General features: G+C 38.2%; 1 protein-coding gene across 1 annotated transcript in view; it reads left to right on the top strand.

Annotated features, from left to right (window-relative positions):
* The window catches only part of tnip1.L (TNFAIP3 interacting protein 1 L homeolog), a 55,709-nt gene extending 35,174 nt beyond the window's left edge, over window positions 1-20,535 (top strand). The window contains exons 9-18 of the mRNA XM_018251287.2: window positions 65-148; window positions 949-1,014; window positions 1,714-1,845; window positions 4,534-4,662; window positions 6,696-6,818; window positions 9,493-9,618; window positions 9,856-9,927; window positions 16,331-16,510; window positions 17,127-17,196; window positions 17,842-20,535. Coding sequence (XP_018106776.1) covers window positions 65-148; window positions 949-1,014; window positions 1,714-1,845; window positions 4,534-4,662; window positions 6,696-6,818; window positions 9,493-9,618; window positions 9,856-9,927; window positions 16,331-16,510; window positions 17,127-17,196; window positions 17,842-17,885 — 1,026 coding nt within the window. The 3' untranslated portion in view covers window positions 17,886-20,535. The remainder of the gene's footprint in view (window positions 1-64; window positions 149-948; window positions 1,015-1,713; window positions 1,846-4,533; window positions 4,663-6,695; window positions 6,819-9,492; window positions 9,619-9,855; window positions 9,928-16,330; window positions 16,511-17,126; window positions 17,197-17,841) is intronic.
* Window positions 20,536-21,035: the final 500 nt, after the last annotated feature.

Genomic DNA, 21,035 nt, shown 5'->3' with positions numbered 1-21,035 from the left:
TACCTCCAAATGCTGAAATGCAGCCCCCAGTCTCCCCAGTAACCAATGACATATCTCTGTGTAGGTAGCAAAGCTGACAGAGAAGCCAGCAGTGAAAGATGTGTCCCTGCTGAAAAAGGTGAAAATACTGGAACACCAGAGGACAGAGGTAAATATTAAAACTGCATGTAAATAGAAAAATTGCATGGAGAAATGAGTAAGAGTCAACTCGAAACTCGAAAAGTAGGTCAAATATTACACAGCTACAGTATGTATGCTTTTGGGTAAGATCTATGACATTTGCCTATGTTCAATTTTTATGGGGACAATAATGGGCAATTTTAGGGTCTTGGACACCTTGTTTTTGGTGAAGTGAAGAATTGAATTGGCCAAGGATGTTACTGTTCTCCATTCAGTGCCATTGATGATTGATGATACTGTTCTCCATTCAGAGCCATTCTTATTAAACAATAGTGCAGCCGAAGACACCTTTGTGTTGGGCACCATTACGTAGGCATAATGCCATGTTCCTGTTTAACCTCCCACGTGCCAGTAAAGAATTCATACCTACTTGTAGTTTTAACTGAAAAATTACAACCTAGGCCATGCAAACAGTGACAGAAAAAAGAAAAAAAGGAAGGAAAATTTACAAAAGGACGTTTTAAGAAGTCCTTAATATACTATTTGATGGTTAAACCAATTGAATTAATATTATTTAGTTTATTTATTAATATTATTATTGCCAGTAAATTAAATATGTAGACCTAGAAGGGTAAAATTGAAATAAATTAAAATTATATATCCTGTTATTAAATTAAATCATATGTTTTCTCCTGACGAGTCTTCCTAAAGTATCTAGGCAGATTGCAAACTGATGAATTATAACTGGTGCCAATTCAGCCTGTAGGCATCTACCAGCAAATCCGAGTTCTGCAGAGGTACCGGGCACTAATATTCTCTCTCTTACAGCTTCTGGAAGTGAACAAACAATGGGATCAACAGTTCCGCTCTATGAAAATGCAATATGAAGAGAAGGTAACTGCTAATAAAGGAAATGGTCCCGCCTCTATTGCTTTTTCACTTTATTTACATTTTCAAGTGTCTGTGATTAATGGCCTAATGCAGATTTCTGATTCTTCTTCATTTTTACAATGATGTCTCTTTTTGTAGATGATTAGGTTTGAAAGGGTAGTTCAACTTATGTGAGGTTTATTATATTATAGAACAGCTACAGTACTACTGAGCTACTTTACAATTGGCCTTCATTTTTTCTTTTTTTAGTGTTTTTTCTTTTATTATTTGCCTTCTTCTTCTGATTCTTTTCAGCTTTCAAATGGGGGTCACTGACCCCCCCAAAAAACAAATGATTTAGAAGGCTACAAATCTATTTTTGCTCCTTTTTATTATGCATATTTCTATTCAGGCCATATTCCAGTCTCTTATTCAAAGCAATGCATGGTTGATAATTAGTAATTGGTAATTTGCACTCTAGCAACCATATTGCTCAAATTTCAAACTGGAAAGCTGCGGAATAAAAAGCTAAATAACCCAAAAACTACAAATAAAAAATGAAAACCAATTGCAAATTGTCTCAGAATATCCCTCTGTACATCATAGTAAAAGTTAATTCAAAGGTAAACAACCCCTTTTAAAACCTCTTAATCAACATTAATCATAAAATGATATGTATATAAAATTCAGCCCACTCTTTATACTGTCAAATTTCTTATTCAGATCACATCTCTGAGGCAGAAGCTCTCGCAAGCAGTGAAGGCTGAAAGTGAGCAAGAAGTGCAAAGGGATCAGAAGCAGAGGGATTTTGACCGAAAACTTCTGTTAGCTAGAGACAAAATTGAGGAAAAAGAGGTGAGAGGATGTAAAGGAGCTGGTGGGTAATAAAAAGAGGAAAGATGAATGTAATAAGTCAAAAGGAGGGATATAGTCATTCATTTTACGATAGGCATGTCTTAGTCAGCTTGCAACCAGACAAACAAGTGCCACTAGAGAGAGCTCTTGGTGCAGACATTTTACCATCAGTGAAGTTGTTTGAGAAACAAATATCCCTTCCTGGCATATGATCTGTTATAAATATTTCCTAGACTTTCCAAAATGGAAGCAAACATTGCCTCCCATTATTGCATTCGTCCATAAGAAGTGGATCCCCGGGGTTTGAGGATTAGAAAATTCCCTACATTCGGCTGAGAAGATTAGGTATTTGTGAAGAAATGGAATGATATCCTGTCCAGATGCTCTATTGATTTTATGGGGCTTATTATTGACTATAAGAAGCAGGAATTATCTGCTACAAGGGAGCTTATTAATGAATCCCAACTTCTTTTGTCAAGCTACAATGAATTACCGGAGCTGAGCAAGCTGGATATAAAACTAAAGGAGCATCTATCAATTCTTGAACAAACAGTAAGCTTACGGAAAAATTTAAACTTAACAGAGACAGAGCTGACTATGAGAGCAATACAGTATATACGTGGAAGAGACCAAAATCCATTTTGAGGTACAAGACAAAATAACGTTACCACAATAAGTCAGTCTGTTTTTCAAGTGATTCAGGGGAGGTCCCAGATAATACAAGAAGGTCAAAAAACTTCTTCAACCAGGAACAACAAGTGAAATAGAAGAAACAAGAAAGGGGGAGATTGGAACTGGAGAAAGGACAGACCCGAAAGAAGACTAGAAGAGGATGGAAACGGTCAAAAAGGTCAAAAAACTTCTTCAACCAGGAACAATAAGTGAAATAGAAGAAACAAGAAAGGGGGAGATTGGAACTGGAGAAAGGACAGACCCGAAAGAAGACTAGAAGAGGATGGAAACGGTTTTGGGGAAAGGCCCTACAGACTGAGAATGAATCCAAAAAGGAAGGACAGGACATACTAAATGTTGTGAACTTATCCTCTGTCACTTGGGGAGTGGTGGACACGTGATTGGGAGTATTTAAATAAACTGTGCACTTTTATAGAAAGCCCATTAGGGGTCGCTAGAATTGTTTCTATAAAAGAACTGCTGTGTGTAATTGAGGGTTAGCCTATGATTAAGGGATCCACTCCTGAAAAGCGTTAGGCATTTTTCAGCAGCCTACTAATAAACCTTTGTCCAGAAGTGCTGTCCATTATTTGAGTTTATCATATGCAAAAAAAGGATGTTCAGCCCAAGCCCTAGTCATTGCATTTATGTTAATAAAATAAAATATTTATCTATAGTATACTGCCCCTTTAAACTAACAGATGGTGCATCTTACCTGGACTCCAGGCCAACAGAGCAAGCACACCACATCCAATGAGGTGACATGCTGAATAGCGCAGGCAAGGGGGTAGAATGAGAAGATTGACCCCTGAAATAACCAAAACTGTTAGATCACCCCACTGGCTAATTTGTCAGATTTAGGTATGAAATTGCTCCCCTATTATATTTGGGTTTTTGGTCATCAGCCAGCCTAGTGGTCTGCTTTTGTTGATTGCACAAAAAAATTCAGAGCAAGGACCGCATCAATGAGCTGTAAAATTTAACTTTTTTTTTAAAACCATTTTTTGGTCATATATTGGGGAAGCCTGTCGGAGGGCCCCCTACATGGGCCAATAAGCTGCCGGCGTCGTCTGTCAGCAGCTTTTATTGACCCGTGTATGGCCACCTTTATTTCAGCACATGCACTGTTTTTTGGAATGGAAAGTCCAGTATAGCAGGTTATAAAGGTTATTCTGTTGCAGCAGTCATGTCAGATTATTTCTATGTGGGGGTACGGGAACTTAATCACCTTATTTATTTTGTCCCATTGCCTTATTTGTTTAAAAGCAAATAATTATCTATCAGTGATCCTGTTTGGCAAGTCTTCACGTGCACAGTAGTCATGTATTTGCTTTTCACCACAAGTAAAATAGTAACCACGGGAAATAAATATTTACACTATGTGTTCAAAGTCCTCCACATACCTTTTAATCTATTCACATATGAATGATTCAAAAATGTTTGATATGCACCCATGTGTGCAAGTCCCAGTTACTCCTGCCAGCTTTAAATTACTATAATGCGAAATAGAGGAAGTGGGCCCCTTAGAGCTTGAAGTCTACAATGTTGTTAATGTAGTTCTGTCCACTGCCCCCAAGCATGAAATAGAAATTAACACAACTTCCCTGAAGCCCATAAGAGACTATTCAGCATTCCATGGAACATTATTAGCACATGCCTCATATTTGGAATCATATGCCATAAAGTTGAAATGTTTCTACAGTTGAGATGACTGTTTAGTGGGTGTGTTGGGGAATCCATTTTTTCTGGCCTTCTTGCTTTCTAGATTCAGCACCAGAGCACCCATCATGGCATATAGTTTTACCGAAACATCTTCATTCTGAGTTAATTGAAGCTCTTTAAAATAGGACCCACAAATTCTTATTTACAGGATGTCCAAGAAGTAATTATGATACTGATGAGCCTGTTCATTTTAAGATACAGCAGGTAGTGAGCAGTACAATGTAAGGCTGCAACCTGCTGCTGGGAGGTCTCTCCGTACACTTCTTGAACGTTTTCCATTATTCTCTTTTACAGTCACAGATTCAGAAACTGGAATCTGAGCTACAGGAACTAAAACAGAAGAACAAATTTCTGCATGAGAAACTGAGCTCCACCAGCAAGCAAAGGGAATACCAGGAACGAGAGATTACCCGACTAAACAAGGTAATTGAGCTACAAGGGTGCTGTTGGCAGCTTGAGAGAAGTTTAGGGGATTGGACACACTAGAGAAAATGGTATACAGTCATATGAAAAAGTTTGGGAACCCCTCTCAGCCTGCATAATAATTTACTCCACTTTCAACAAAAAAAGATAACAGTGGTATGTCTTTTATTTCCCAGGAACATCTGAGTACTGGGGTGTTTTCTGAACAAATATTTTTAGTGAAGCGGTGTTCAGTTGTATGAAATTAAATCAAATGTGAAAAAGTGGCTGTGCAAAAATGTGGGTGCCCTTGTAATTTTGCTAATTTGAATGCATATAACTGATCAATACTGATTACTGGCAACACCAAATTGGTTGGATTAGCTCGTTAGGCCTTGAACTTCATAGGCAGGTGTGTCCAATCATGAGAAAAAGTACTTAAGGTGGCCAATTGCAAGTTGTACTTCTGTTTGACTCTCCTCTGAAGAGTGACAGCATGGGATCCTCAATGCAACTCTCAAAAGATCTGAAAACAAAGATTGTTCAGTATCATGGTTTAGGGGAAGGCTACAAAAAGCTATCTCAGAGTTTTAAACTGTCAGTTTCAACTGTAAGGAATGTAATCTATAAATGGAAGGCCACAGGCACAGTTGCTGAAAAACCCAGGTCTTGCAGGCCAAGAAAAATACAGGAGCGCCATATGCAGAGGATTGTGAGAATGGGTACAGACAACCCAAAGATCACCTCCACAGACCTACAAAAACATCTTGCTGCAGTTGGTGCATCTGTACATTGTTCTACAATTCAGCGCAATTTGCACTAAGAACATCTGTATGACAGGGTGATAAGAAAGAAGCCCTTTCTGCACTTATAACAAATAGCACTTTGCATGGTGGAAGAAGAACACTGCATTCCAAGAAAAACACCTGCTACCTACTGTCAAGTTTGGTGGAGGTTTCATCGTGCTGTGGGGCTGTGTGGCTAGTTCCGGGACTGGGGTGGATGAATTCAACAAATTGTTCAGGAAAATGTTCAGGCATCAGTCACAAAGTTGAAGTTACGCAGGGGTTGGATATTCCAACAAGACAATGACCCTAAACACACTTCGAAATCTACAAAGGCATTTATGCAGTGGGAGAAGAACAATATTTTGGAATGGCCGTCACAGTCCCCCGACCTGAATATCATGGAAAATCTATGGGATGAATTGAAGCAAGCTGTCCATGCTCGACAGCCATCAAATTTAACTGAACTGGAGAGATTTTGTATGGACGAATGGTCAAAAATACCACCATCCAGAATCCAGACACTCATCAAAGGCTAAAGCAGGCTTCTAGAGGCTGTTACATTTGTAAAAGGAGGCTCAACTAAGTATTGATGTAATATCTCTGTTGGGGTGCCCAAATGTATGCACCTGTCTAATTTTGTTATGATGCATATTTTCTGTTAATCCAATAAACTTTATGTCACTGCTGAAATAATACTGTTTCTATAATGCAGGTTATATATTAAAAGGAAGTTGCTACTTCGAAAGCTCAGCCAATGATAAACAAAACTCCAAAGAATTAAGAGGGGTTCTCAAACTTTTTCATATGACTGTATAGAGATATAGGTCGACCTTTGGGGAACCTACTGGTCAAGAACCTCTTATGCTAACAGAGTCACTGAAGTTATTGGGAGGCAGCAGGAATGGCTTTGGGGTACATCTCAATTCATTTCAAATGTTTGTAGATTATTTTTTTAACACTTTTGTATATATTGATTGTTTTTGATTATGGCTTAGTTTAGTAACCTGGGGAAAAAACATACTTCAAAGAAGTATATATAATGGTTAGAAATGTATTTAATCAAGGGTATTCATGAAAAAAATAAGTAAACTCTGAACATAGACCTTATTCAGGATAAAATCAGTAAACTTATAATAAGTAACAACGATATGAACACTGATCTGTGTCGGTGTCCATTTACTATAGGTATAACCACCTTATAACCATTACATTTGTATAATTAACAGTATCTTTGCACTATAATTAACAGTATATTTGCACTTTTAGGCTCTGAAAGAAGCACTCAATATGCCTGGGCCTTGTTCTCCCTCCTTACTCTCATCCCTCGAGGACTCGGGACTCCCCCAGCGGGAGGAACTTCAGATGCAGAATGATGTCCTTAAGCAACAGGTATTTTTGGACTCTCAACCCATCTCAGAGTAGGGCTTCGGGAAACAGTTTTACTTTCCATTTGTGCATCTGGCCGGGATATTTGAACTTGTTTGTGTGCAACATTTACAAGAGACATATAGCATAACTTAAAAAAAAAAAAACTACACTCTTTTAGGAAATAATGAAAAATAAATGGCACTGGTTTCACTTGGTGCTAAAAAATGAATATTATCTTTTAAAATAGCTTCTTCGTTGGATCTCCCTATAGATGTGCTATGATCCCTGTCCATGTTTCAAATAAGGGGTGGGCGTGCTGTAACGGTCCCTGCCAGAAGCACAGTATTAGGGGAATAGCCAATAACAGGCGTGAAGTCACAAAAGCAAAGACGAGTTTTCCTATCGGGTCAGCCTAGTTGCCGATTGGTTCCAAAACTACAATGCAGTGTGCTGAGTGCTTCCCTGCACAATCTGGGAAAGGAGGCAGCAGAAGGTGGAACAGATGGGTGTGACTACTAGGGTTTTTACAGAAAGTTCAAATCAACTACAAACACTACTTTTTAAAGCACATTCCTTCTATTTAAAAGATTATAATGCACTGGCACATTCTTGTTTTTTCACACAATAAATATGTCTCCTTTAAAGAAAAACTCCATGTAAAAGGGCCTTTTTTCCCTTTTCAGTGATAATGAATATATTGGTGTTTTTGCTTTGCTTTAGCTTGTTAACAATGGGAAGAGCCACCAATATATTTGATTACTGTAAAAAAGAAAATACACTAGTAGTGATCAGAGCGCTACGGTTTTGGAATTTTTTTAAATTAACTTTGGGGTCTAAACATACAAACAGCTCTCTGACTTTTTCAGGGAGCAGGAGAAATAAAATGTACGTAATTGCAGTGACTTTGCAGTGGGACTGATGATCAGAATAAACATGTTTTAAGCAGCCATATGTCACTCATAGTAAGAGTTTTTTAAATTCAGGCTAACTTATGAGAAACTGCAAATATCTCCGTTCCCAGCAATCCCTGAACTCGGGGCAAAGAGCTTGTTTTCCTTTCTTCTGCTTCTACAAATAGACAAGATAATGGGAGTTTTTTAATTCTCTATTTACTACATTAGCAATAGCAGTAGCTTGTGAGTAGCCAGGCCAAAAACTCCCCATGAAATAAAAATGGTTTAACCTTACAATACATTATGGGGGCGGAGGATGCATAGTGAAAGATGTTGTTTACCATATTGATAAAAGCTTTGCTTTCATTCCATTTGATTAAACATGATGTTTGAATACAGTACAGTGCAGAGGGGTTCAGACCAGCCATGCACATTGTGTGTGTAAGTAGAACTTTAATTTAGTGAGTGTTATGTAATTGTGAAGTTATCTGGGTTACTGACCCTTTTAAGTCAATGCGTGTTTTGTATTTGTAAAGCACTTTGGGTAACAGACCCTTTAATGCAGCAGGCTATTGTGTAAATGGAAAGTGCTTAGGTAATAGATCCTTTAGTGTTGAAATAAATATGCCGTACACTAAGGCTGTTTTACTTTAAAAGCACTTGAAAATTATGAGCACATACTGCAATGGTGCATTAAGGGACAGTAAACACTACACGGCTTGCTTTTCCCCGTAGTACAGAGGACTTCTTTTGCTGAATTGTTTTCTTGCAACTGTCAGTATAAGCCGTGACCAGACGTATTGCTATTGTTCTGGCATTCACTGAGACAAGATGTCTACAAGCTCACAACCATTATGTGCATCAATATAAAACAGAGTACAGGTATAGGATCCGTTATTTGGAAACCCATTATCCAGATTTTTTTTTTGTCTATAATAATAAAACAGTAGCTTGTACTTGATCCAAACTATGATATAATTAATCAAAACAAAACCAGCCTATTGGGTTTATTTAATATTTGCATGATTTTCTAGTAGACTTAAAGGCGTGGCTCACCTTTAAGTTAACTTTTAGTATGTTATAAAATGGCCAATTCTAAGCAATTTCTCAGTTGGTCTTCATTATTTATTTATCTTTTTTTTTATAGTTTTTGACTCTTCCCAATTTTCTATTGAGGTCACTGACCCCATCTAAAAAAACAAATGCTCCGTAAGGCTACAAATTCAAATTCCAGTCTCTTATTCAAATCAGTGCATGATTGGTAGGGTCATTTGCTGAAATTGCAAACTTTACAGCTGCTGAATAAAAAGCTAAATAATGCAAAAACCACAAATAATAAAAAATGAAGCCAATTGCAATTTGTCTCAGAATATCACTCTCTACATCATACTAAAAGTTAATTCCAAGGTGAACAACTCATTTAAGGTATGAAGATTCAAATTACTTATCTGTTATCTGGAAAACCTCAGGTCCAGAGCATTCTGGATAGCAGGTCCCATACCTGTATTTTGCATTCATTATTGCCATTCTGTTGTACACAGGGAAGCGAAGATGACTAAATGTCATGTACCCATAATCTAGTCATGGACAGACCTGTTCCTGTATGAGCCAATTGGGAGACCAACCTACAAGATTTATCATTTTTGGCAGCTTAGTGGGATGGGTGACATGGAATTTTCTCTTAGCAACAGCTCTTGTGATACAGTGGGATCACATAATAGAGTCCCTAAATTGTTGGCCAAGAGTCCATGTAACAGGACTAGACTAGCTGTTTTACTGCACAGTGCTCTCTTTCTATTCAGGTGAAGATCTTTGAAGAAGACTTCCAGAAGGAAAGGAGAGACCGGGAGAGAATGAACGAGGATAAAGAAGAGCTAAAGAGACAGCTGGAACTGCTACACACTCAATTGGGGCAGATCAATGCGCAGGTAAATGCTGGAGAACTATATATAATCAGAGAACTTAGGGTTGTGCAGGTTTTGCAGAAAGAAGCAGTGCTGCTGCAGTCTTGTTACAATTGTGTAAATCAAAAGGGAGAATGCATTTTTATGACGCTAAATAAAAATAGTTGTGAATTTATGGTTGAATGCAGAACATATTCAGTGCTGCTGAGTCCAATATGTTTGATTTGTCTAACACCCCCACCAACCCTTGTCTGGTTTCAGCTGCACTCTTGCCAGGAAGATTTGTGCAGAGAAAGGGAAAGGGAAACTGCTCGTGACGCTGTAAGGCAACAGGTATGATGGTCAATTATTTTCTTTTCTATTGTTTATGCTTTTGCCAAACAAAAGCGAGAGTTTTTCGATTAACCCTCAGCAAAATTATGCATTTAATTTGCACTTGGTGCCAGATGTTTTTGAACATTCTACTCATTTTAGAGGCATATAATGGGAAGGATTTAGCTCACCTACTATACATTGTTTTTTTTTTTTTTCGAACCTGAGCTTTTTAAATGTGCCTGAATTTTTGTGTATTTCCACGATAGATTTAGTGAAATACCAACATTTTTTTTAAAAAATTGCTATTTATAATTATGCATCTTATCGCCCATATAGAATTAGTTACACAGGTCTACTGAACAGTTTGATTCCAAATAATCATAGATTTACTAAACTATGTGTAATACACATATGCAAATAGTGCATATACATTTTCACGACTGACATTCTGGCTGCTACAATTATAACACCTGGGGGCCGATTCACCAAGGGTCGAATATCGAGGGTTAATTAACCCTCGATATTCGACTGGGAATTAAAATCCTTCGTCTTCGAATATCGAAGTCGAAGGATTTTAGCGCAAATAGTTTGATCGTTCAATCAAAGGAATAATCCTTTGATCGAACGATTAAATCCTTTGAATCGAACGATTCGAAGGATTAGCCTTCAACCAAAAAAACTAAGGCAAGCCTATGGGGACCTTCCCCATAGGCTAACATTGAGTTCGGTAGGTTTTAGATGGCGAACTAGGGGGTCGAATTTTTTCTTAAAGAGACAGTACTTCGACTATCGAATAGTCGAATAGTCGAACGATTTTTAGTTCGAATCCTTCGATTCGTAGTCGAAGGTCGAAGTAGCCCATTCGATGGTCGAAGTATCCCAAAAAACACTTCGAAATTCGAAGTTTTTTTACTTCGAATCCTTCACTCGAAGTTAGTGAATCGGCCCCCTGGTGTGTATGACAGAAACATGCAAACACCACCTATGCAGAGCTGAGAATGCAATAAAATGGCTACAAATGCACCAAATTCACAATATAATCACCGTAATAACATACAAAAGGTATCGCACAGTGTGGTTAGTGACTGCACTATTGGCAATGGCAGTAAAACCGGTATTTCGTGCAAAATAATTATGTGATAAAAATAAGGCACAAAATTGCGTAAGTGTGCATATGTGTGTCTGCACTGGACAAAGGGTGTGTTATGTGCGTGTGAGTGCTGTGAATGTGTGTGATGCCCCTGTTCCCCAAAATGTATATGTGTGTGTGTATATGTGTATGTGTATGCCCGCATACGCACACGCGCATGTGTGATGGTAGGGTGGCAGCTCGACAAGGGATTTCGGCGGCAGGGGACTCGGAGAACGAGTGGGGGCAGATTGAGCGACTTGAAAAGCCTCCCCTCTGCTCCCCAACCCTAAAGTGCAGAAGATCGTAGAATCTACGATCTGTGGCACTTGAGTCTTTCTATCCACAGATTATATATTCTACGATCTATGGGCCTACTTTTGTATCTCACTTTAAAAGGGATGTAAACCCAAAAATAACATTTTGCCTTATAAAATAAGATTTCATTCAAATCAATTTTCCACCCTACAGTATATTCATTAAAGAGGAAAAAAATAGCCCCTTTTAGACACACGCTTTTTCAGTTTTGGTCTTATCTAGGTGCATAAACACTATCTGAAAAAATATATATATTTTTCTATAATAAATCTTTTGCACGTAATGCTGATAAGTGTGGTACTCTGTCCTACTATTGCATAAAGATTTTTACCTGCACCCAGGAATGTTGGACCTGTTAGGTGAGTGCTCCTCCTTGTTGACATATAAATAAGTGTGTGTGAGACACGGTCCATTCCACCACCCTCTTTAGTCTTACAGTCATTGAACCCCACCCTAACATTTAATGTGAAATGATGGATTCTTGATGGATTCTGGGACTTGATGTTTCTCTGCGTTCCCTAGGGGGTGGTGCACATTTGATTCTGTGGAAAGCATAGGGAACAAGTCCCAGAATATCACAAACATACATAAACACTATACATCTTTGCACTGCTTCACTATTGAAACAATGTAGTAGAGCTCAGCTATGCATGCTGTTTTTTTTACAGGTCTGTTAATTATCTGGCTTCTGCTGCTACATTGCGTCAAAAGTCAGAACCACTAGAGTAGGGAAAAGAAAAGGACATTGTAGCAGCTATATTTGCAAGTAACTTTAAAACCATTAACAATGTGTAATAATATGTATTGTAAACTGACTAGGGGGGTTTTGAGGTCAAAATTAGGATTTTTCATGTTTTTTTTTTTTTTAAAAACTTGAATTTTTCAAGATTTATTAAATCTGATGCTGCAAAAAGCCCGAATCCGAAAATCCATCATCTCACACTTACCGAGGTTATGTATAAGTCAATGGCAGACGTCCCTATCCTAGTTTCTGTGGTCAGTGCTGGAATTAGCCTGAAAGTCTAGGCTTTCCGGCAAAAAATACGAAAAATTGGGGGGAAAAAAAGATCGGGGAAAAAATCTGAAAACTTTGAGTGATTCGGAGGAAAAACACCCCCATGAAAAATCGTACAATTCAGGTTTTTGCTAATGTTTTTATAGAGTTTTTACCTGAACCGATTGAATTGAGCTTTTTTAATAATAAGGTAAAATTGGGTATGAGAGATTGGTGGCAGATTTTAGTAGGGATTCCCCGAATCCAGGATTCGGCCTTTTTCAACAGGATTCGGATTCGAACCGAATCCTAATTTGCATATGCAAATTAGGGGTGGGGAGGGAAATTGCATGACTTTGGGTCACAAAACAAGGAAGTAAAAAAAAATCTCCCTTCCCACCCATTATTTGCATATGCAAATTAGGATTCGGATTCGGTGGTTCTGCCGAATCCAAAATAGTGGATTTGGGGCATCCCTAGATTTTAGTAAATAACTCTCTAAGAATAACAATTTCCAAATGTTTTGGGTTTACACCCCTTCAATTCAGTTCAGCTTTGTGTGTTCTGCAGAAACCATCTGTGTGTCAAAGCTTGCAAAAATATATAGTTCAGGGGTTCTCGCTGTTATGAAAATATGGGTTACAGATGTGTGAGGCCCACTTTCACAAAAGGAGGGGGTCCTTCCCAGAAACAGATAGTTTTGCAACCACCAAGGCATAAATCCTAAACAGTAAGGACTTTTTAGCTGAATATATCTCTTCTCAGCAAAGGGTTGCACAAACACAAATGAGGCTGGGGGGAGCAATATTCAGTATTGTTCTGTACTGAGAAGGTGGATGGTATAAAATCTCCCTGCTGCTTAGCTGAATAGAGTATTTTTATGGAACACAGTAATGGAGGAAAGTATATTGTGTAAATGGAAATCTCCCTGGTGAGTCACCAAATGTGCGTCAGGCATTAATACAGTCATGACATTTTCTAGAAATGTTCAGTTATAAAGGTCGGCAGATGCATTTTCACTAAAGCAGCTGGATGCTAAGATGTCAGAAAATTAAATACAGGTATGGGAGCTGTTATCCAGAATGCTTGGGACCTGGGGCTTTCTGGATAAAGTCTACCAGAAAATCATTTAAACATTGAATAAACCCAATAGACTGTTTTTTTTCTTTCAATAAGTATTAATTATAAATTAGTTTGGTAAAGTACAGGTATGGGATCTGTTATCCAGAATGCTCAGGACCTGGGGCTTTTTCCAGATAATGGATCTTTCTGTAATTCGGATCTTGATACCTTAAGTCTACCAGATAATCATGTAAACATTAAATAAACCCAATAGGCTGGTTTTGATACCAATAAGGATTAATTATATCTTAGTTGGGATCAAGTACAAGGGACTGTTTTATTATTAAAGAGAAAAAGGAAATCATTTTTAACAATGTGGATTATTTGGATAAAATGGAGTCTATGGGAGACAGCCTTTCCGTAATTCGGAGCTTTCTGGATAACAGGTTTCCGGATATAGGATCCAATACCTGTCCTGTATTCTGTAGACATGGCTGTTCAGGTACAAAGCTCACAATGTAACAGATAAAAGTCAAATGATAAATAAAAACCTTCAGGAGCTTTTAAAGGAGAAGGAAAGGTATAATCACGTGAAGATGCTAATTGTTAGGTACCCCCCCCCCAGTAGTTATAATCCCTTACCTGAGACCCCAGGCCAGTGCTCCTCTTAGTTGAAAACATCACCAGCCTGCAGTTAGTTCAGCTCTGTGGCTGCAGAATTTATGAGCAAAAACATTGTCCCATTCAGTTGCACGGAGCTTTAAAGCATCTTGACATAAAGATTCAGGTTCATCACTTACCACCGGTAGGGGTTGTGTAATAAAAGGCACAAATTTTGCCCAGGAGCAGTAACCTATAACAACCAATCAGCAGGTAGAATTTACTAGTCACCTGTTTAAAAGCAACCATCTTATTTGTTGCTATGGGTTACTGCTACTGGGCAAACTTAGTGTCTTTTACTACATATAGGGTAAGTTTGCCCAGATTCAGTAATCCATAATAACCAATGAGATGCTTGCTTGTGACTAGCGAATGCTTATTGGCAGCAATGTATTCTGATCCCGCACCTCCCTAGGCACCAGACCCAACACCCCTACTCCTCTACCTCTGCCACCGGATTTTTTAAAGAAATATTTACCATATAGGCATCCAAGGGCTGCCCCCTTAAAGCTGCCACAGACCCTTAAGTGCCTATATAGTAAATACGACCCCGCTTACCGGCACTGCTCATTGGTAGCTAGACCAGTACACCAATTCTACGCTTACATAGATTTCCCCATTAATATTCGACTTACAGTAACTGAACGGTAGGAATTTTTAAACCCAAAATCAAGTATTGCCACATTTTTCCATGTCTAAGTGCCCTGAATGGGTGCGAAACGCGTAGGGTGGATACAAATATTTTTTAATTGAATTTCTCAAGTGCCGATCGGCCCTGCTTCTTCTTTTTTCACATTTTTCCACAGGTTTAACTAGTAAAGCTTTTTATTTGCTTAAAGATACAGGTAACTGATGTAAATAAATTGTAAGAACCCATGCTTAAGTAAACCTTCTAAATGTCACAGATTTAGTAATGCAATAAAAGGACCGCTGTATGTATCTAATAAGAAGAGGTGAACTAAATTTCCTCCTAATTTGCCTAAACTCCTATTGTGTCATGGCCATATTTTATCAACTCCTATAGCCCTCCTATTGTGTTATAATCCCATAACCTGTAGCTAGATGGGGGTTGGCACTGTACAACAATCTAATTAAAAACAACTGAATTGTTCAACCTTTAGCAGACATATGGTTGTATGATTAGCTGGTTGTCATGATCTTCTCTGAGGCTTGAAATAAGGAGAGTGTTTGGTTATTGAGAAAATCACCTTAAAATAGAAACTTGGGCATTCGTTCTGAACTGCAGTAAAGTGGTGGTTCACCTTTAAGTTAACTTTTAGGGGCACTTAGCTTGAGTGAATGAATAGAAGAATGGTTTTTTTTGGCTACTTCGACCATCGAATTGGCTACTTTGACCTTCGACTACGACATCAAACTACTAAATATCGTTCGAATATTCGATCATTGCGATAGTCGAAGTACTGTCTCTTTAAAAAAAACTTCGACCCCCTACTTTGCCACCTAAAACCTACTGAGCATCAATGTTAGCCTATGGGGAAGGTCCACATAGGCTTTCTAACAAATTTCTGATCAAGGAAAATCGTTCGATCAATGGATTAAAATCCTTCGAAACGTTCAATTAGATCGTTCGATCGCAGGAAATGCGATATTCGAAGTCGAAGGATTTTACTTTGACGGTCGAATATCGAGGGTTAATTAACCCTCGATATTCGACCATTAGTAAATGTACCCCTTAGTATGTTATAGAATGGCCAATTTAAAGCAACTTTTCAATTGGTTTTCATTGTCATTGTTTTTTTGTTTTTTTTTATAGTTTTTGAATTATTTGCCTTCTCTTTCCAGTTTTCAAATGGAGGGGGGGGGGCTCTGACCCCATCTAAAACAAATGCAGTGTTATTCTTATTGCTCATCTTTCTCATCTCCTATTCATATCCCAGTCTCCTCTTCAAAGCAATGCATGGTTGCTAGAGTAATTTGGACCATAGCGTCTAGATGGCTGAAATTACAAACTGGAGAGCTGCTGAATAAAAAGCTAAATACCCACAAATCATAAAAAATGAAAACCAATTGCAAATTGTCTCAGAATATCACTCTCGACATCATACTAAGTTAACTCAAAGTTGAACAACCCTTTTATGAATTATAATTACCTTAATTTATAAGTCCTCAACCTTTTCCACAACACTGTACATGAGGGTGAATAACTGACAAAGTGATGCATAAGGTAATTAGGGTCCTGAGTGCAAGATCTTACAATCTATCAGAGTGAATTTCATTAAATTGCCTTTGTTTTTCAGGCTTTAGGGGAGAGGTATATAGCAGATCCCCACATGGGCCGTGTCTGTCCCCCATACCAGTATCCATACAACCCACCTGGCCTGGTCTATCCAGCGTTTGAAGACTGGCAAATCCATTACCCCCCTCCAGTGGTTCATCCGGAACACTCTCAAATACAGGATGTGCCCAATGTTCCTCCCGTAAGTTCTGAGCTTATACATGTCGTACTTTATTGCTCAGTGGCAGTGTTTAGGCCAGCATACACAGACTGAATGGTTATCTGCTGGACAGGAGAAAGGGATCTAGGAAATGTTGATCAAGCACAGAGTGTAATATTTAGCTAATTTAATTAGCACTTATTTATATTATTTTTAAAAAGCCAATTTTTACGTTACTTTAGGCTCATTGCGCATATGGCATATTCTTTGCTGTAACTGGGATCTGATCAGCTCTGGGTGTGCAGTAAATTTAATAGGTGAGATGTAGCGTACAGGGTATTCCATGAAGATGGATATTTTTATCAAATTTTTCCCAGGTGTCCCTCCCGATGGGATAAATAAATGGAGTAGCCATCCAGCAAATATGGCAGAAACAAATTCAGTAAAAGAATACAAGCACAGGGAAAGGATATAAAATATTTCAATGGGTAATTGGTTCTTTTCTGCCATATGATTTTATTGTGAATGTTTACCAAAGGATGAATAGAGAAAATTCAGCAAAGGAAAACGCTAATCACTTATATGGAATTTATGTCAAATTGTTGTTTCATTCTTTGACAAATAAGCCTCTCATTGAAGCTGTGTACTATCTTTACAGCCTGCATACCCATGGAGAATGGCCACCGTCCTTCCTAGAATGCAGTACTCCAAAACTAAGAAGGAACAAGGTAAGAAATTGATTACAGGTATGGGACCTGTTATCCAGAATGCTTGGGACCTGAGGTTTTCCGGTTAATGGACCTTTCTGTAATTTGGATCTTCATACCTTAAGTCTACTAGAAAATAATGGAAATATTAAATAAAGCCAATAGGCTGGTTTTGCTTTCAATAAGGATTAATTATATCTTAGTTGGGATCAAGTACAAGGTTTTCAAGGTACAAGTACAAGGAAATCATTTTTAAAAATCTGGATTATTTGGATACAATTGATGTACTATTTTAAACGAATAAAGGAGAAATCTTCAGCCCCGTTTGACCTGAACCTAAACAGCAGGTCCCATGTTCTACAATTTGCATTTGAAACAAAAAAATAAATAAAACAAACATGGATCTGATATATCAGTTTACTGCGGGGTAATGATTATTTCTGCTTGTTGCTTTAGGATTGAATTTATTGAACGAATAATTGTTTAAATCCTTTGTCGTCACATGCAAATTGCACTGGGGTGTCAGGAGTTAGTAGATGAAAATGCCATTCTAAACATGACACAAATTGACACTTGTATCAACTTTGATATATGTGTCAGTTCATTAAAAACTGTCAGAAAAATCAGGCCTTATTATTTAAACATTTATCGCCTCTTCTTTTCTAGATGTTTCTGGCAGTGGCACACAGAACGCACCAAGACAGACATGAAGCGCTGCAGACGGGATGTCCTATGCTGTCGATTTTTTGTTGTCATCGTGACACCTATAATTCTGTGTTATTACATCTACCCTTATGTGCTTCTGCTTGGGCTTGAACCCACAAGTGGTTTTCTTGTAAGGAAATTCAAATGCACCTTGGAGCTAATGAAAAATTGGTTTTATGGTTAGTTGTTGTGGATAGAGGAGGGTACCAGATCCAGATGAAGAAGAAAGACAGTATGGATCCTTTAGGAGCTATGGTTAATAAGTATTGGGTGACTAGAGGTTAATTTTTTTTTCATACAATACAGAGATCATATGAGGTGGTTTGCTCCAAGACTCTGCAGTTGTTAGTTATATTATAGAATGTGAATCTTGGTATGTTATTATATTCTGGTCCTATAGACGCTAGGTCAACACTACACCTAGAGATCATAAACAGAAGTGCCATTCTACATTGCTGTGTTTATTGAATGCCCTAGATAAGACAAGCAATGTAATGGCTCTGTAGAACGAAAAGCAATATTAACAGCTGGGCCAAGTTAGGAGGGCATCCAAGGCAAGCAGCTCTGATCAAACAGAAGAAGTACATGCCTAGTGTCCATCACCACCACCTTTGCTTCCTGGGCAACCCCTAGTTCCGAACCTGATTTTTTGAACCTATAAAGCTCCATGCCCCTTAAATTGTATTATACTTTTAATGTGAAAAAATTAAATATAAACTCTATTTATAAATATATGATTAGCCCTTTTAATAATTAAAACTTTTTTTTTAATTAACTGTAATTTTCAGGTTGGATGAATGTTGATGGTAAAAAAAAGGAAATTATTTCTGATATTTGATCTTATAGAATTACCATGTGAGCTGGAAGAAAAAATTGGCCAGGGAAACGATTCACTGTCTCCATTAACATGGCCTCCTGCCCACTTCTGTTTCTTGAATGTAATATAAGTGTCTGCTTATGTTTTCCAAGGCCAAATGACCACTGAGTGGCAGTAAATACGGCTGGGTGATCAAGGGTCATAGTAGCTGTATGCCAGAGAATGGGGGAGCTATCTGTGGATAATGGGATGTGTAAGTCAAGAGCAGCAGACAGTCGTGGATTTGTGGCACAGCCAGAAAGGCTGTAGATCTCTGGTGCAGCTCTGGTTTTATTTAGGTAAAGGGCTACAGGACACATGCAGGGGTTGATAAATGAAAGATTTGGGCACTTAGCCTCAGCACTTCTAGTGTGCGTGCACATGTGTGAGGAACGAGATTGCAGTCTGGCCCAGGGGCACACTGATTTGAAATCTGGTGCTGGCAGCAGAATATCCAATTAGAAAGCACTCGTTTTGCTGTTTTCACTTCAATACTGGTGAAGCAAATGACAGACATTGGCAAACCTCATATAACAGTCTATGGGGTATATTTATCAAAGAACAAGGCATATTTATCAAAGTGAAAGGTATATTCATCAAAGGATGAATTTTCACCCTTTGATAAAAACTCTTTTAAAAATCCCATAGAAATGAATGGAGAGTGGCGAAATATCACTCTAGTGAACTGTGGCGATCCATAACGTCATTCATTGATAAATATACCCCAATCTGTATTTCCATGGAATTATGGGTTTGAATATGTGGGTCTAAGAGCGAAAGAGACTTTTTTTTCATTTGCTGTGCTACTGAGCCTGTATATCTGTTGAAAAGGAACAGAACTTCAGCGCCAGTTGTGTTTTGTTCCTGCTGTATTGCGCTTGATATAGTCAATACCTATACGGACAGATGTTGTTCCTTCTGCAGCTAGGCCTCTAGAATACAATTTATGCCTGTTGGCCATGCCCTCAGTTATACTAGAGCAGTGATCCCCAACCAGTGGCTCGCGAGCAACATGTTGCTCACCAACCATTGGATGTTGCTTCCAGAGGCCTAAAAGTATGTGCTTATTTTTGAGTTTTGAGCTTGAGGCAAGCTTTAGTTACATATAAACCAAATGTACTGCCAAACAGAATCTCCTGTAGACTGCCAGTCCACATAGGAGCTGCCAGTTGCCAATGACAGCCCTTATCTCCATTTTTTTTATATTTGAATGTGACTCATGGGTAAAAAAAGGTTGGGGCCCTCTGCTCTAGACCATGCATCCTACTCTGAGAAGAAGTGTTTGGAAGGAGAGAATTGTGAACAGGCAACAAGTAAAAAATAGGTGAGAGCTGTCAGAAGAACAAACTAGAAAACCATGCAAGAGGGAAATGATTCACCTCTTACTATTTCCATGAGACTATAAATGTATGGTGGTCCTTAAAATAGACAGAGTGTATATAAGTTATATAACTGGAGAGAGGTTTGGGAAATCAGTACTATATACTGTACTATACAGTTAATCTCTGTATAGTACAGTAGCATCCAAGCAGCTGTCTTGTCAACTAAATTCTCCTTTTTCATGTTTTATTTTGTTGTTCCTTTTTAGCTACGGTATGTATATTCTTTGATGCTATTTAAATGTTGAATATTTTACTTTAAATGAAAGCGTTTCATTCTTTACCATTCCCCTACTTAGAAATAAAACTCAGCTTGCAGTCAGCCATGTTTACAATGACAGATACCTGTATGTTTTCTTTAAAGTGGACCTGTCACCCAGACATAAAAAGCTGTATAATAAAAGTCCTTTTCAAATCAAACATGAAATCTAAATTCCTTTTTTTTTATTAAAGTGTTCATAGCTGTTGTTAACTCATTTAAACAGCTCAGCTGTCAATCAAATAGTGCCTGCACCTCCTCTATACCTTAGGCATAGAGGAGGGGCAAGCAATTACTTTCACTTTCTATTCAGCATTTCCTAGATGTCACTACTCTCCCCACATTCCCCCAGTCTCTTCACCATTTAATTGTGTAGCCAGTGCATGGGGATAGACAAGGAGTCCCTCATTCTGGTGCACAAACAAGATTTTGAGATGATGCAAGACTTGCCTTAATAACAGTGTGCACAAAATGGCTCCTGCCTGCTTGCTATAATTATGAGTTCTCAGAATGATGGAAACACGATTCAATTTATTTATACAGTGTAAGTAAAGTTCATTTTGCTTGACTAACATAATAAAATCGGATTTGTAATACATTTTTGGGGTGACTTTAAGATGCCCTGAATCCATTTAAATGTAGCCCAATCCCAGCACTTTTT

This window comes from Xenopus laevis, chromosome 3L (assembly GCF_017654675.1).
Source record: "Xenopus laevis strain J_2021 chromosome 3L, Xenopus_laevis_v10.1, whole genome shotgun sequence".
Classification (NCBI taxonomy): Eukaryota; Metazoa; Chordata; class Amphibia; order Anura; family Pipidae; genus Xenopus; species Xenopus laevis.
The sequence above is the reverse complement of the archived record's forward strand: the minus strand, read 5'-3'. Positions and strand labels throughout refer to the sequence as shown.